The sequence below is a fragment of the Cynocephalus volans genome, chromosome 2 (genome assembly GCF_027409185.1).
Source record: "Cynocephalus volans isolate mCynVol1 chromosome 2, mCynVol1.pri, whole genome shotgun sequence".
Taxonomy (NCBI): domain Eukaryota; kingdom Metazoa; phylum Chordata; class Mammalia; order Dermoptera; family Cynocephalidae; genus Cynocephalus; species Cynocephalus volans.
Window position 1 is genome coordinate 132,688,510 of NC_084461.1, and position 18,014 is coordinate 132,706,523.

General features: G+C 40.7%; 1 protein-coding gene across 3 annotated transcripts in view; it reads left to right on the forward strand.

The window, feature by feature from the left end:
• HMGXB3 (HMG-box containing 3) overlaps positions 1 to 18,014 on the forward strand; it is a 47,576-nt gene that overhangs the window by 18,527 nt on the left and 11,035 nt on the right. For all 3 annotated transcript variants that reach the window (XM_063085137.1, XM_063085138.1, XM_063085139.1), the window contains exons 7-15: positions 1,892 to 2,310; positions 3,715 to 3,890; positions 4,029 to 4,126; positions 6,276 to 6,374; positions 8,008 to 8,157; positions 10,319 to 10,620; positions 11,128 to 11,255; positions 16,323 to 16,454; positions 17,475 to 17,659. In XM_063085137.1, the coding sequence (XP_062941207.1) occupies positions 1,892 to 2,310; positions 3,715 to 3,890; positions 4,029 to 4,126; positions 6,276 to 6,374; positions 8,008 to 8,157; positions 10,319 to 10,620; positions 11,128 to 11,255; positions 16,323 to 16,454; positions 17,475 to 17,659 (1,689 nt within the window). The remainder of the gene's footprint in view (positions 1 to 1,891; positions 2,311 to 3,714; positions 3,891 to 4,028; positions 4,127 to 6,275; positions 6,375 to 8,007; positions 8,158 to 10,318; positions 10,621 to 11,127; positions 11,256 to 16,322; positions 16,455 to 17,474; positions 17,660 to 18,014) is intronic.

Below are 18,014 nucleotides of genomic sequence, written 5' to 3' on the forward strand. Positions count from 1 at the left end.
AGGCAGCAAGTATAATTTGTTTCTAAAAGCTCCAAATTCCATGCCAGTCAGGAAATGACTCATCTTTTCTTGTATTGTTCTAGAGTTCATACAGGCTAGACTTAGCCCAAGAAACGTGTGACATAATTCCCAGTGAGTTGGATGGAACAAAAGATAGTATATAAGGCTATTTAGCTAAAGGCTTCATTCCTATGGGTTTTCTGATGGCAGTAAGTGAGGTCTCTCTGAGGGAGCAGCTGGTTGTACAAAGTGTCTTCAAGAAGTCCATGAAAAGATTCATATTATACCCTCATATTTACCTTCCATCTTGAAAGAAAGTAACATCTTAAAAGGGTAGGCCAAGTATAGGAAATGTGAGATCACCAGGTGGAGTTTTTTGCTCAGATTTCTTAAATTATACAATTTTACTGCAAATAATTTTTGTCTAAAATAGCCTACTTAGTAGGCAGCGTTTTGCTCAAAGATCTCATCTCAAGAGATAAGTGTAGTCTCCTGTTTTTCTGTTGATTTTTCTCTTACCAGTGGTAAGTAAGCTCTGTGCAGTTTACTTGGAAGTTTTCTCCATGTTTACTTGCCCTTGTGGACTGTTGCGTGGTAGAATGTGAGAATGCTTTACTGGAGAGTTCTTGAAGGTAGTCTTTTACTGGTTCTTAACCAGGGGAAATTCACTGCCCAGACGGCTTTGGAAATGTGAGGGATTTTTGGTAGTCAGTGACTGGGAAATAATACTAAAACTTAATGTCATTAGCCATGGATGCTAAACTTCCTGCAATGTGTAGGGAGGTTCTGCACAGTTAAGAATTGGGCCACCCAAAATGTTGTCTTGCTCCTGTTGACAAACACTGAGAGCTCAACCCTCTTGTTATTTCATAATGAGGAAGCAGATGAAACTTCCCTTAGATCAAATAACTAAGTAGGTGTGGAGCAGACTCTAGATAGAACCCAGCTTTTATTAAGTCTCCTAGTTTACAGTGCTTTTCACAGTATGAGGGTACTATAAACAGTTCATGGAAAGATTTGTATTTTCTTTTAATTCTATTTTTCCATGAGCTGTTCGAAGTACCCTGTGTACATGGAAGGAATAAAACCTTTCTGAAACCTATCCCAGAGACAACCACCATTCTAAAAAAAAAAAAAATGTTTAAGTATGTGTGTGTATGAATGCATATGTATATATAAATAATACTGTTATTTCTGCAGCAGTACTGATTGGATGAAAGCTAAGACACCAAGGACTTTTTAAAAGTCTGAGATGGCAGCTGCTGTTTTTACTGTTTGAGTATTTTCTAGCACATGATTAATATACTGAGTTAATTTGACCCAATGCAAAGTATATGACATATGTGTAAGTCATTCTTAAGTCTTGCCTGAAAGAATCTGGGACAAAGGATTAGGTTTTCACCAAGTGACTTGTAAATTTTGAGTCTATTCACATGAGATTGTGACCACATTGGGATTAACTAAAGTTCATAAAAGGACCACCAAGGTAAACAGTTTAGGATTTTTATGCCCAACGTGTCAGTATGTCAACCTCTTTCTAGGTGCAGAGAAGTAGGTTTTGAACAGTCAAAAGTCAAACCCAAAATGCCATCAGTTTGTTTGATGAGGGATATCAGTAAGAGGGATATCAATGAGAGATTTGCTGGGAAAACAGCTTTATCCTCACTGAGATGTTTAGTAATTTAGTGAAAAGAACCTGGAGTCAGAAGACTTAGATTTAGGCATGTTTTGTGCTTGATTCCTTAAGTTAGCTTCTTCCTGTCTGTCGGCCTCAGTTTCAATATTTGTTGTCCATACATTATTATTAAGAGGATCACAGTGAGAATATTTGTTAATGTTGTTGTTAACTGTAAAATGTCTTATGCATACAAGGTATTCTTATTTTTTCTAGGAAAAGCCAGCCAAAGTCAAAGTGGAATTGGCTTCTGGTGTCTCCTCCAAAAGCTCTGTGGTTAAAAGAAGTCAGCAGCTTGTCAACACCGAGCAAAATTCCCCTAAGGAAAATGCCTCCAGACTGAGTCTGGAGAACTCGGAAGCTGTGAGCCAGCTCCTGAGTGTAGCTCCTCCAAGAGAAGTGGGTGAGGAGAATGAGTGGGACGAAGTGATCGTCTCTGATACCCATGTTGTGATCAAGGAAGCTACTGAGAATTGTGGTGCAACACCCACTAAGAGGCCGGTCATCAAGTGTGGTGTGCCACCTCAGGTCACTCTGGGGACAACAGAGAACGACAGTCCTGGACCAGACATAGCACCCCTAGCTGGAGGAACCAGCACCTCTAGTCTACTCCCTTCTCCTAAAAAACCTACAGGGTAAATCAATGTGTTTGTATATTATAGGACTGTATTTAGAATAGCAGCTTTGGAAATGTCCCATGTTTGTTTTATCCCATGTCATTTACAGCATTCCTGAGAGAGGCAGCAGAGCCCAGTTCCTGTTTTAGGGATACAGAAACTGAGGCCTAGAGACGTGTCATGATTTGCCTTTTCCCTACACTTTGCTATCCATGCCCTGCTGTCATTTTCCTTGTACATCTTCTCATCAGTCTCCTCAAAGCATGTCTGAGAGTCTTGCTGGTACAGGCAGTGGGCAGTATTATAAACTATGAGTTACCAATCTTGGATGCTGGATTCGGAAAGAGAAGCTTAGTAAGGTATCCTATGGAAAGAGTCCTGGCCTAGTGGTCAGAGAACTCAGTTCTGGTTGTGACTGTCCCTGACTTCCATTTGACTTTGGACATAATCATTTCATGCCTCTTGACTTCAGTTCTCTCCTCTGAAAAATCTTAAGTTGGGTATTAAAAAAAAAAAAATCTTAGCCTCATAGGCTGACTGTACAGCCGGAAAAAAAATGTGTGTAAAGCATGAAATCCGATGCCTTGTAAATAGGAAGAAGTCAATAAGTTTGGGCTGTCTTTTCCTCTCCTTTTCTTCTTTAAAGGTTTAACTGGATTCTACATGTAGCCCTTCCCAGAGGCAATGTATTCTTGTAACTGAAGGCCCTTATTTATATCAGTGATTCTTAACTGGGAACAGACATTTTGGCAATGTTTACAGACATTTTCGTTGTCACGACTTGGGTGGAGGGGGTGGTGGTATGCTACTAGCATCTAGAGAGTAGATATCTAGAAGAATTTAGAGGGATGCTATATGTCCTACAATGCACAGAGTAACCTCCCACAACAAAGAATTTCTGGTCCAAAATGTTAATAGTACCAAGGTTTAGAAGTTCTAGTTTATATTATTATGATTTTTAAAATTTTTATTGTTGAATAGGAAATATATTTTGAGACATGGTTCAATTCAAACGTGGTTCAAATTCAAAAGGTCCATGAAAATATATTTTAAAAATTTCCCCTCTGTCCCATCCTTTAGTCATTCATTTCCATTTCCCAGAGATAGTCAATATTCCCAACCTTCTGTGTTTCTAGAGATAATTTTAAGAAAAAATATAGAAGCAAATTTGTATATAGTATGTGTATATATATGTATTTTTTCACACTTTTTTTACACAAACAGTATAACATGCATACTTTTTCATCTTTTTAAAAAAAATTTACCGACATATTGTGGATATGGTTTTATATCCTTAAAGAATGAAGCTATGCACTTTAGCCTTTTGTTGGGGATACTTGAAGTACTGTTTGGAGGTTGCACTTTGGTTTTCTTCCTCTTGGTGCAGAATTTCTAGGCAGTCTCCCTTCTTGTTTTTTTCAGTGTTGACCTGCTCACCACTGGGCCCAGAGTCCCAGAGCTTAAAGGTAGAGCACGGGGCAAGCCTTCCTTACTGGCTGCAGCAAGACCCATGAGAGCAATTCTGCCAGCCCCAGCTAATGTGGGGAGAGGCAGCAGCATGGGACTGCCCAGGGCCAGGCAGGCCTTTCCCCTCAGTGGTAAGGACTGGGACAGGCTTGGGAGGAGGGGCTGTCTTAATTGGAAGGTGGCAGGAGTGGGGATTGAGAATAGAGATGAAAGACTTGGGGAGACTTTGAATGCACTTAAGTCACCAGCTCAGCTCCTGGTTCTCTCAGATAAGACTTCCTCTATGAGGACCTGTGGCCTGAAGCCAAGCACGCTGAAGCAGCTGGGTCAGCCCATCCAACAGCCGTCTAGCACCAGTGAGGTGAAGGTAAGACCCGTTCTCCAGAGGGGGAGCTGTTTGGGGTCTGGCTGCATCCATTTAGTGTACCAAAGCCATAGGCAAAAGGTAGACCCCAGTTCTTACACTGGTTGAACCCTGGAAGAATGTTAACATGAATGATTATTTTTTAAGTAATTTCTTAGAAATAATTCATCAAAAATGTTGCAAAAATAAAAATAATACAAAGATCACCCATGTACTCTTTACCCAGCGTCACCTATTGTTAATGTATTAGCCCATTTTGCTTTATTCTTTCTGCTTATGTGTGTCCCCCTCCCCCTTGTGTGTGTGTAAATTACACAAAATTTAAGGCTAAGTTACGTGTCATTTTACTTCTTAATGCTGCTTTGCGTATTTCTTAAGAATAGGGATATTCTTTCTACTGAAACATTGATACACTACTTTAATCTCCCATTTGTATTTTAATTTTGTCAGTTTTATGCACTTATGTTTATATATAGTGTAACATTATATATGTTTCCCCCTCCAGTGTAGGACCATTCTAGGATAAGATGTTGCATTTAGTTGTCCTGTCTCCTTAGCCTTCTTTTAAAAATGAATGCATAGTTGTCATAGAAAATTTAAATAAAGGAAAAAGAAAATAAGTCTTTTGTTATCCTGTCACCCAGACTAATTATTATTGATAACCTGGCATGTGCTCTTTCAGCTTCCAAGTCTTTTCCTGAATTTGTGTGTTTATTTTTAATATGATTTTTTGAAAACAAAAACATGGCTCTTATTCCCTGTACTAGTCTGTGGCCTGTATTTATTCAATTTAATGATAATAGCTATTAAGGATTTCCCAGTTGTTAAAATTCTATGTATTCAAGCACATTTATTCTTAGATTTTAAGATTTGGGATTTTTTTTGGCCATATATGGCTATAATAGTTATTATCAAAGTTCCCTAAGTCCAACTTTTTTTGACGATGACCCTCAGTAACAAACACAATTTTACATCACAGCCCAGTAAACACTCACATTAAAAATTTAATGAAGGGCTGGTCAGTTAGCTTAGTTGGTTAGAGTGTGGTGCTGATAACACCAAGGTCCTGGGTTTGATTCCTATACCAGCCAACTACCAAACAAACAAAACTGTATAGTGAAGCATTGCCCTTAATATGTAGTCACTTTGGTGTTTCCCATTTCTGTTTGTAAAATGCTGGTTCCAACCCATTAAATTAATTTCATGACCACTCAGCTGATTGTGGCCTGTAGTTTGGAAAGTGTCACGGACCAAGTTAGCATAGGAGAGTCAGTCTGCCATCTCCCTTGCCATGTGTGTGCTGTTTGTTGGGTAACTTTCTTTGACAGTTGTAAACTTGCCCTGACAAGAATATTAACCAGCTTTTACTCTGAGAACTATTCTGTTTGCCACCCAGATGTGATGGCAGCTCTGGGTGTATATGTGTGATCTTGCAGAATAGAAGGAAGTCATCTAATCAGCTTCGGTAGCTCTGTTGATTTCTAGCCCTGAAATTCCATTCATGTGCACTCTGCCACTTGGGTAAATCCCCAGTGTTCTCTGTATATAGTTCCCTTCTGATCAGCAACATTGGGTTTTTGTTAAAAGCCACAAGCTCTTTTGCTAGTCTTAAACCAGTTACCAGATACATGAAATGTTCCAAAAATCAACTTAAATTCTCTATTATAGAATAATTTTAATTTAGAATGCTTTTTTTTTAGTTATATAAGTAATACGTGCATTCTTTTTAGGACATTTGAAAACTTTATAGATAGTGATAAAGATGAGAAACCACCATGATCATCATCTTACCTTGAAACATTTTAATGAATAGTCTGTCAGACTCTCTTCTATGCCAATATTATTCAACCGTATATTTTTGTGTATAGCTATTATATGCTTTTATCACTTGATAGTAGTTGTAAATTTGATTCATGATGTTTCTGATACGTGGTGTTAGAAGCTGCAGAGAAGAGTGTGGCGACCCCCGGATGTGAACATGACACTCAGCCTTTGGTGAGCTGGTGATTACCAACTGGCAGTACAGTGGGCTTATTTGGAGCTTAGCTCTACAAATTCCTCAGGAAACTATTTCTTCAAGTTGTTTCAGGACACAGGGCCTCAGAAGTGTGGCTGAGGTTCAAAAACACTAACAACTTGCTCTGATCCACAGCTACCAAGTGGCCCACCCAGTAGGATGTCTCAGGTGAAAGTTGTAGAGGTCAAGCCCGACATGTTTCCTCCATATAAATACAGCTGCACTGTCACACTGGTAAGTGTGCAGCCAGGTGGTGGGTTGACATGGAGGTTGTTTTGATTTTGTGGTAGAGGGTGATGGTAGCTGGGAGTGAGAACAGGGTGAGGTATAGATCATCGATGCTGAAAATCCCATCACTAATACAAATGATAACTACTCAGTCAATCTGCTAGGTGGGTTTTTTGTTTTTTGCTTTTTTTCCCCAGGTGAAATAAAGCATAGGCCAGCTGAGATCAGGAATATTTTTATTAAGTATAGTTGGAGATGAGAATCCATTCTAGATTTAGCATTCAGCAGTCTTTGAACCTTTTAGCCTAGAAAGTGTGTTCCAAAGATGTTTAGGCAATGTTGCATTTTTCCTCCCTAAAACAGAGTCAGATGTAACACTAATATCTTAAAGGGTTTGAGAAATGCTTTAGTAAAGTGACTTATATTGCTTAGCCTAGCATTTCCCAAAAGGATTTTCCCTCCGCACTCCCCTTTTATTTTTAACTTAACACATATTAACATCCCAATAAACAAACGTGTGACTCTTAATTATCCTTTTGCAGAGTAAACAGCATGGATCAGTGGAATAAACACTAGACAGTTGAAAGACCTAGTCCAAAAGTGGTTCTGACTCTGCTGCTAGTATGCCATGTGATTCTGGGCAAGGTTCTTTCCTTCTCTGGTCCTCAGTTTCACCGTCTACAAAATGCAGCATTGGTTTAGATGGCTTTGGGACTTCTGTCACTCTTAATATTCTCTAATTCTGTTGATCCTTACTGTGTATCAACCAGCCAGACAGATACCTTTCGGCAGTTTCTCTGGCTGATTTGAGTAAGATGAATAGATTTTGAGAGAGCAGCTAGATTTTTAAAAATTCTCTTCTGATAATGGCAGACAGGTTCAGAAAGGATCATTCATTCATTCAAAACATATTTATCGAGCACCTATTCTGTGCCATGTTCTGTGCTGGGGAGTCAGTAATGAACAACAAAATATAGGATGGTGGGTTAATGCCTAGCCTAAGGAGAATGTGTCTCATGGTGGAGATATGCTTACGTTTCTTTTTCTAGTGACCTAATTACTACCTTCCCTCCATACCCTCACTCCCCACTGCCTTTGGCTACAGGAGACCACTAGGTTTACCATCTAGTGGGGCCTGCATAGGATTCTCTCGCTGGCTGATTAGACAGTTACTTGTCATAGGAGACAAGATGCTAGAGCTTTGAGCTTAAATAGTCCAGAAGTTAAAATTTGTCTTTAGGCAGGGCTTGAAATATTTAGTTCTCTACAATCTTTAGCACTCCTTATCTGAACAGGTCTGCTTTACTCTACCAACTGCCTGGACCCTGAAGACATTTGAATTTCTAACGTGTGAGAGTCAGCTCACTTGTTTCACAGATAGGGAAGGACTGGAGTTGCCAAAATTACACAGCCTGTATTAAAATTGAACTGTGTTAAAATTACTGTATTAAGTTGAACCGTATTAAAATTAACTGAAGAAAAGGGATCTTGCTTCAGGGCTTTTTAGAAGTTAGGCTAAATCTGGTTTGCAATTGCTGCTCTCTTGTCTGATTTACTGACAGCTGGTCATTCTGGTTCTGGGCTCTGCCCCAGGTTTAACTTAACTTTTGTAGAATTAAAGGTTGTCTTACTTTTTTAGGATTTGGGCCTGGCTACGTCAAGAGGCCGGGGAAAGTGCAAGAATCCTTCTTGTAGCTATGTCTACACCAACCGGCATAAACCTCGGATTTGTCCCAGCTGTGGTTTTAACCTTGCCAAAGACCGGACTGAGAAAACCACAAAGACTGTTGTGAGTTCCTTCCCCAAACACATGCCCCAACCTTGAGTTGGTCTCTGTTAGCAAACCTGTTTTAGTAGAAATAAAAGGATTTTTAAATACATGACAGTATACTGTTAGAGCATCAGAACTGAAACTAAATTGTATGTTTTGAACCTCAGGTGCCTTTTTCCCTCTGGACCTCCTTGTCCTCATGGCCAGGGAGAGGGGGTTGACAAGGTACCTTGATCTCTGAGAGACAAGTTCTTTCACCAAAGGGAATAGCAGCACAGGCTTTAAGTAGGATTTGGAAGAAGAGGTGGATGAAAGGATTGTATCCTCTTAGCTCAGAGGCCTGGTGAAGGACCTGTAAGTTGATTTATTCTTTTGGTAAGTAGTTGGAGAATGCCAGCCCCAAGACTTTGTAGATTAGATCACCACTTCTCTCTCAGGTTCCTTGTAAAGCTTTTGACTAATCACAAAGCTTTACTTCTAGCAGTTCTGGCAAACCTGATCTCTGAAGTTGGGCCAAACTACCTGGATAGTAAAATACATTCCATTTGGCTCTTTAGGGCCCTTTTTATTACAACCAGGAAAAATGGGCATTTTCAGAGGTCCTCAGAATTTCCTCACGTGAGTTTTTTAAAGTGAACAGGAAGTGATAGGACTTGCAGCAGCAAATGGTATGACTAGAGTGAGAGTAAGAGAAGAAATGTCACTGACCTGCCTTGGGGGGAGAGGGGATCACGTAGAATAGGTCATGAGGCTTGGCCACTCTAGGTCTATAACTATTGTTTTCCACAAAATAAAACACTGGTCAGAGACCTAGGGGCCTTTGTGTGTATTGCCCTTTGGAGCCCTCTAGTGGCTATTTCTATGCAGTTTGTCTTCAGCTGCTGTAATTAAGACTGCGACATCTCTGGGCTGAAATGGTCTTCTGTCTTTTCCATCCTCCATCTCTGACTCAGAGCCAAAGGATAGTATTCCTGCCAGATGGTCTTCCAGCTCATGGTTCAACTTAGTAATGACTGGGAACACAGCCTCCCGGGACAGCTCATTCTAGTGTCAGTCAGCCCTTCTGCAGTCATTCATTCGTTCATTCTTTCAGCTAGCATATATTGAATGCCTACTCTAGGGAAGCTTTCAGAGATGAGTAGGACACAGCCCCTTTCCTTGAGGAGCTTACAGTCTAGTGGAGGAGAACCCAGACTATTACAAATGGTGAGACAAAAGTCATAGGTATGCAGTGTTAATAAAAGCTTCTTCTTGTTATTAAACAATTAACTTCTACAAAATAAAATATAATATGTCCAGCAAATATGAATCCATATCTTTTGTGTGCCCCAAGCCTCATACTGGTATTAGGAATCAGTAAATAAGCAGAGATCCTGTCCTACTGACAAGAGGGGACAGTGGTTTAGCAACTATGAGCTGGTGAATTCTGCAGTAAAGAGATGCACTCAGGAAGCACAGAGGAGGGATGATTCATGGTGCATTGGCAAAAAGGATCAGGGAGAAGCCTCCATTGAAAAGATACCCACCTAATAAGGACCTGTTTTTAATGAGTATTTCAGAACCTTGTTCCTGGAAACCTCTGACTGGTGTATAAAATCACCTTGTACCCGGAAGTCACAAAGAATTAAAGATAAATACTCTAAGCAGTACAGGTACTTCTTGATATATCAGAACTACCATTCATAGAGTCTTCATTGCATCACAGGCAGTGTGCTAAGTGCTTTACTTGCAGTATCTTATTTAATCTGTACAATAGCTCTAGGAAATTGCCAGTATTTTTATTCCGCATTTTACAGATGAGGAAGTTGAGGCTCAAAAAGATTAAGTAAATTGACTTGGGCCCCACGTGTATAGCTGTTATGTGGCATATCCAGAACTGAAACCTAGGTCTGTTATCCTCCAAACTTCATACCTGAGGAATGGGAGATAGCTATTGAATCCACTGCCAAGAGGTATGTATAATCCTCTCGTTTTACTGATAGAGAAATGGAGCCCCAGAGACAGAAAGTACTAGCCTTTAGTCACACAGTGAGTTATTAGCTGAGATGATCAGGAACCTAGGTTTCCCACCTCTCAGTCATGGGCCCATCCCTCAGCTAGACACAGGCTTTAATTATTTTAGTCTGAGTCTGGCTCTTTCTGCCCCGGGTGCTTGGTGATCAATGCACTGTCTTCCCAGGAGACAAGCTTACCACTCCCAGATGTGCTGAGTGCCACAGAGCCCCTGAGCGTGGCCCAGAAGGAGATCCAACGCCAGTCCACGCTGCAGCTGCTGCGCAAAGTCCTGCAGATTCCTGAGAATGAGTCAGAGCTGGCTGATGTCTTCACCTTGATTCATGAACTCAACAGCTCTCGACTTATCCTTTCCAACGTGAGTGAGGAGACAGTCACCATCGAGCAAACCTCTTGGTCGAATTATTATGAGTCTCCATCCACACAGTGCCTTCTCTGTAGCAGTTCATTATTCAAAGGGGGAAAAAAGTAAGCACCCCTCCACTCTGCTCCTAGCTGCCCCATCCCACTTGGCTAATATTGCCCCTTTCTTCAGATAGCATTAAAGCTATAACCTGTGAAGATGTTATTCTCTGCTTTTTTAAAGCTTCCTTTACCTTTCCAATTGCTAAAAGTAATAATGATAATAATAATTTTCATGTCTGTTGAAAGTGGCTGAAAGTTATTATCAACAGTTTAGGATTTAGTTTGCATCTGGACTGGCCAGCGTAAAGTTTGGGTATGGGAGTTCAATGGGATTGGTTAAATTATGTAATAAATTGAGAGTTACATTAATTATAGGGGCGATTTCACTGACTAGATTCCAAAAAAGTGGAAATGCCCATCTAGAAAACCTTAGAACCCAAGCTCCAGCACCTTCATTTGCCTATTGCATTGAAAGTCTTGAGAATTTTGCCATTGATCACTGAGCCCTGGAACTGCATAAAGAGGATGATTTCTCTTCTGTTTTTCGTTGTTGATGTTTTTTGGTATTAGCTCCCCCGCTGGACCCCAGGAGTGCTGGCTGCTGACAGCCAGCCGGCTGCAGGTGGTGACCGCCCAGGTGAAGATGTGTCTGAACCCCCATTGTCTGGCCCTACACAGCTTCATGGACATCTACACAGGTGGGTGCCAACCTTTTCTTCCCCCAGAGCAGGCTTGAAAACCACCTTTGTGGGTCAGATCTCTGGTCCTTTGAGCACTGGACCTTCTCTCAGATGGAGCTTGTGAGGAAGGAGGGGATCTTCCTCCTTAATGTCTCAGCCCCAGAGATGACATTTACCTCTCAAGTGTTAGGACCAGGATCTTTGAAATAAAGTTAATTTAAAAATAACATCTTAATTGTGGAAAAGCTGGAAAATGCAGACAAGTAAAAAGAAGAAACTAAAAATTAGTAGTAATCGTACTGCCATAATAAGATAAACACTTAACAATGTACTCTTTAATCTTCCAGATGTATTTATTCATCTGCAGAACATAAGAAATTATGGGAAGATTTATAGGTTTATAGTTTTTCTTTGAACAGAAGTAGGGTTGTGCCAGATGTTGTTTTGGAACATGTTTTTTTAATGTAGCGGTATATCATGGGCATTTTCCTATGCCAGCAAGTAGAGAAATACATGACCTTTTTTTTTTTTTTTTTTTTTTCGTGACCGGCAGTCAGCCAGTGAGTGCACCGGTCATTCCTATATAGGATCCGAACCCGCGGCGGGAGCGTTGCCGCGCTCCCAGCGCAGCACTCTACCGAGTGCGCCACGGGCTCGGCCCCTACATGACCATTTTTAAAGGGATGTGTGGTACTGCACTTTATAGTCTTCTTTATAATTAAACCTTTATGTGCATTCTTCTTTCCTTTGGACACTCAAAGTAGAATTGCTACATATTTACCCTTTCCCTCCCTATTATTCATCCACATCAAGCATTGAGTGAACACTTCATATGTACCAACTATTGTGAGAGTTTGATTGAATCCTCTTTGTATGTATAATTGAGTGCCAAAGATTAAAGAGTATTTGCTATTTATGCTCTTTGTCTTCAGAACCTTAAGGTGCCTGATTTTGAATTCATGTTTTTAATAAGGCTTGTATTGCCAGATTGAGTTAGTACTATTTTGTGCTCTTACCTGCAGTTAATGAGAGTGCCCACTTCCCTACCCTATAATCTATCTAGGCCAGTACTCAGGATTATATATTTTTAAATTAAAATTTGTAAGTTTACAGGCAGTAAAATTTACTTTGTTGTACACTTCTGAGTTCTGAAAGATGCACTAAGTTGTGTAACTGCTACTACAATCCATATATAGAACAGTTCCATCACTCCAAAGCATTCTCTTGTACTGTTTCTTTGTAGTCAGACCTAACTCTCACTCCTAACCTTTGGCAACTGTTTATCTCTTCTTCATCCCTATGGTTTTCTCTTTTTCAGAATGTCCTGTAAATGCAATAGTAGTATGTATCCTTTTGAGTCTGGATTCTTTCAGTAAGCATAATTCTTTGAGATTCATCCATGTTGTATGTATGAATGTTTTGTTCCTTTTTATTGTTGAGTTGCTTTCCATCATGTGGATATGCCACAGTTTGTTTTTCTGTTCACCTGTTGAAAGATGTTTGGGTTACTACACAGTTTTTGGCAATTATAAATAGAGCTGCCACAAACATTCACATGCATGCTTTTGTGTGAGCATAAGTTTATATTGGGTAAATACCTAGGAGTCAGATTGCTGGGTCACATGGTAGATGTATGTTTGTTTAATTTTATAAGAAGCTGCCAAACCATTTACCACAGTGGCTGTGCCATATTGCATTCCCTCCAATGATGTGAGCAGTTGGTATTGCCTGTTTTGTTGTTGTTTTTTAGCCATTCTAATAGGTTTGTGTAGTGGTGTGTCATTGTGGTTTTAATTTTTATCTACCTAGTGACCAGTGATGTATGTCCATAGTCGTCTTTGGTAAAATATCTGTTTATGTCCTTGATCCATTGAACTACGTTGTTTGTTTCCTTGCTGTTGAGTTTTGAGAGTTCATATATTCTGAGTACAGGTCTTTCTAAAAGTTCTGTAATTTTATGGTTCACATTTAGATCTGTGATCCATTTTGAATTAATTTTTGTGTTAAGTATGAGGTTCAGATTGAATTCATTTTTTTGCATGTGGATGTCCGGTTGTATTACCAACATTTGTTGAAAATACAGTCCTTTCTCCATTGAATTGCCTTTGTTCCTTTGTTGAAAATCAGTTGACCATGTATATGTGAGTCTATTTCTGGACTCTCTTCTGTTCCATTGATTTATGTATCTCTTCTTCCCTCCCTCCCTCCCTCCCTTCCTTTCTTCCTTCCTTCCTTCCTTTCCATCCGTCTGTCCGTCCATCCTTTCTTTCTTGAATCATAATTGATTATACATATTTTTGGGATTCAGTGTTGACATATGTTGATCAAATCAATATTACTAGTATGTATATTGTTACAAATTGTACTTATTCTTTATGCCCCTTGTTCAGTCTCCCCCTATCCCCCTCTCCTTCTCCCCTCCCACCACTGATAACCCTGGATTTCTTCTCTCCCTCTGAAAGAATAATGGTTACTCTGTTGATTTGCTGCCTAAATGGTCTGTCCAATGCTGAAAGGTGTGATCAGGTCCCCCAATATTATCATAGAGCAGATGCTTCTTCTGTCACTCTGGAATGGGCTTTGTGGAGAGAGACATCCTCTTCTTTTTTTTGGTCTCTGTTGGTGACTCTCCTATCAGTGTACTCCAGTGGTTGGTGGACCATCTGCGTGGTGGCTGTGATGTCCAGCCACTTTCGTGGCAGCCGTGGTTACTGTGGTGCCTGTGGTGGGCCACCCACATGGAGGTGATGTTTTTGGCATGCTCCTTGGCACTGGCAGTGTGCCTGATTGTGGGCAGGGCGGGGGGGGGGTGTCCAGTCCCTGGCTCCAATCCCCGGGCCTCCAGGCAGGACCCTGAGGTGCTGGCAGTACGCCTGGGCTGGAACTAATTTTTTGCCCTTTGCTTACTTCTAAAACCGGGAAACTTCCTGTGGGAACTAGTACTTGACCTGTATTGTTGAGCTAAATTGCTGCTTTACTACTGTTTCCCTAGGGAAGGCTTTTTGTGCAGCTTAGGGTTTAATGGTTGACCTTATAGGTACTTCCGGCTCTCCAGAGACCCAGTGCACCTGGGTTGTGTAGAAACTCTGATCTGTGCCTGAGTTTTTTCATCAAACTGCAATCCTGCATTCCCAACCAGTCTCCTCTGAGTGGTCCTGCACTAATTGGGGAGTGGATCATCTGTCCTTCCTGTGTCCCAGTGGGCCTGTCTGCCCCACCGCCCATGCTCCAAACACTTTCCATGGGGTGGGCCCTGCATTGGTCCCTTGTGATGACTCACTGGCCTCTGAATGGCTCCCCTTTTTCAGCTGTTCTGGTTCCTTGCTCCTGTGTGGGTCCCCAGGAACCCTATTTGTGGTCTTGCTGTCCTGGGGGCCATGGAGGCCCTCTTCTCCACTGCTGCCTACAAGCAACTCCATCTGAAGGGCACAGCTGTGGCTTCTGCCGGCTCCTGCTCCATGAACTCAGCAGCTCCAGCTTTAAAGCGGCCACAGCCTAAAACACTCTGAATAGTTTTGTCTTTCTCTCATCGTGGTTTCTCCCTCCTTCATGAACTCCATAGGTCTTTCCTCCTCTTCTCCTGAGCTCCAGCAGCCCCGGCTTGGCTGTTGTTACATTTTTATAGTTATAAATTGGTTGATTTGTGGGAGAGAGTGACACTGGAGACTGTCTATTCTTTGACTGCCATCTTGACCAGAACTCATGTATCTATTCTTTTGCCAATACACCACACTGTCTTGATTATTGTAGCTTTATAATCAGATAGCATGAGCTTTCCAACCTTGTTCTTCCAAATTGTTTTGGCTATTTTAGTTCTTTTGTGTTTCGTGTAAATTTTAGAGTCAGTTTGTCAATATCTACAAAATCCTGCTAGAATTTTAGTTGTGATTGTGTTGAATCTAGAGATCAATTTGGAGAAATCTGACATGCTTAAAAATATTGAGTCTTACTCATCAACATGGCATTTCTCTCCATTTTACTAGGGTTTTTAAAAAATTATTATTTCATCAGCTTTTGTTATTTTCAGTATATAGGTGCAGCACATATTAGATTTATATCTAAGTATTTTAAGTTTTTCAGTGCTAAATGACATGGTTTAATGCTATTATAGGAATAAACCGAGTTTTGTCTTTTGACTTTGTATCCAGTAATACTTGCTAAATTTACTTATTAGCTCTAGAAGCTTTCTGTAGATTATTATAGTTTTTAAAAGTTTTTCAATTTGATAGATAAAAACTGGTATATCATTTACCAATTTGTTGTATTTCTTTGATTACTGGGAAGAATGTACAGTATATCCTTTGTATGAATGATCCTTTGTGAGTTTTTTCCTCTATCATGAATTTCTTTTGTGAACATTTCCATTCTTCTTTTGGGCTTTTTCGTTAGCAGAGTTTTTTCCCAGTTTATAATTTGTCTTTTAAATTTGTATGTGGTGATTTTTGAAATACCAATGTTTTCTCACTTTTAGTTTTTGTTTCAATTTTTATGTAACCAGAGCTTTGATCTTCTCCCTATGGTTTCAGCCTTTAGTAGCATGCTTATAGAGGCCTTACCCACTCCTCTATATCCTTCTTTATTGGGAGCACATATTCCAAACTTTGTGTTTGTACAAATTTGTACATTGTATTTTGTGCAAATGTAAAACTGTCCTTTTTTCAATCTGTCTTAAATTGACTGCATTTAAATTCCTCTGCTTCTTTTATTCCAGGATTTGGTGTAGGGGGGTTTTATAGCCTTTGTTACATGCCCTGCATATCCCTGGGCTAACAGATGCTCTAGGCCTTTCCCCATGGTGTAGGTGTGTGAGGTGTAGAGGAAGAGTGACACCTTTGGTCCTGAGGACTGAGCCAGGTGGTAGAGAAATGTTTCTTTTTTTATTGGAAAAAAATATTCTACTATTCCTATTTTATTACTCACTTTTTTCATTTAGCAATATATTGTGGGCAACTTTGTGTCAGAATAGTTAGGTCTGCTTTATTGTTTTTAATGATGCCTAGTTTTCTGTTTTATGAATGCACATAATTTAACTGTTCTCCTGTTAATGGGCATTGAATCTCTTTGTTGCTTCTTTTTAACCTGCAGGTCTCTTTAACGTGGGGAACAAGCTGCTAGTAAGCCTGGACCTGCTTTTTGCCATTCGAAACCAGATCAAACTGGGAGAGGACCCCAGAGTGTCCGTCAACATTGTTCTGAAGTCAGTGCAGGAGCAGACAGGTAAAGATTCTTTTCCTCCTTTTCCCAAGGTTAGTTCTAAGCTCCCTGGAATTTTTAGGGATAGGCTTTGGTTGAAAGAATCATTTTGGAGAAGAGTCTGCTATTTTGAAAAGGAGAAATTCTTGACTTCTAATGCACTTTTCTTTTTGAATTTTACAAATGCCAAACTAACATAGGAAAGCATGAGTCTTTCCATGTTTCCAGGGCCCCTCAGTAAGGGATTACAGCTTACTTTTAGAAGCACATCCTTTGGTAGTAGGTAGACTTGTCCTCACTGCATGTTAGACCCATTCTGAATATACAGCTAATGGATGTCTGCTACAAGTCCTAAGGCTCATGCTGAGACCTGAAGGTAGGGACCATCCTCATTATTATCTAGAAGTTTTTTTGTTTGTGTGTTTGCTGCTGGCCGGTATGGGGATCCGAACCCTTGACCTTGGTTGTTAACACCACGCTCTGACCAACTGAGCTAATTGGCCAGCCCTAGAAATTCTTTTTCCCCTTGCTCTCCTTAATTCTGTTTGTGCTTTTCCCATTCCATTCCTACAGGCTTCAATCCCCTTGTACCTTGCCTGCCGTTAGGACAGATGGAGTAGAGCAAAGGTGCTAGAGCCACACAGGCCTGTGGTTTAGTCTTAGCTCCACCACTTAGTGGCAATGTGATTTTGAGGATTATTCTCTGTGTCTCTGGTTCTTCAGTTATAAAATGAGGACAATAACAGCTGCGGCTAATAAATAATTAAATTCATTTGAGAATTAAATGAGATAATGTATTGGAAGCTCTTAGCACAGCATCTGGTACCTCGTAAGTGCTTAGTATAAGGCAGCTATCACTCTGACTGGCGTTGCCCTCTAGGTTGCCACCTGAGCACTTGAAGGACAGGCGTAGTTTATACTCTTGGGTGTTTTTAGGGGATAATCAGTTTTGCAGAAATGCTGCTCTTGCTGCCCACTGGCTCATCCCTAGTGGCTTCAGGGTCCTTTTCTGTGATCTTCTCAGTGCTCTTGCTCTCCTTCCAGAGAAGATTCTGACCTCGGAGGAGCTGAGCCAGCTGCAGGAACTGCTGTGCAATGGCTATTGGGCTTTTGAATGCCTCACTGTCCGAGACTACAATGATATGATCTGTGGCATCTGTGGCGTGGCTCCCAAAGTGGAAATGGCTCAGAGGAGTGAAGAGAACGTGCTAGCACTGAAGAGCGTGGAGGTAGGTATCTCTTAGCCACCGTTGGTGACCTTCAGAACTCTCTTCTCATTTTGGCAGCCACTTTCCTGCATGATGTCCCAAGGAGTAGATAGCTGTAGTCCTTTCTAGGGAAAGCAAGTAGTGCAGAGTGTCATCTAAGGAAAGCCAGATGGAAACCGAGGCACTTGTTTATTACTTCTTCAACAAATGTATCGAGCATAAGCCAGATGTACTTTTTATCAGCACCGCACTCTCCCGAGTGAGCTACGGGCCGGCCCCAGATGTACTTTTTAGACACTTGGGAGATAGCAGTAAAAAAACCAAAGTTTCCATTCTCATGGAACTCACATTCTGGTTTGGGAGAGGCAGATAGGAA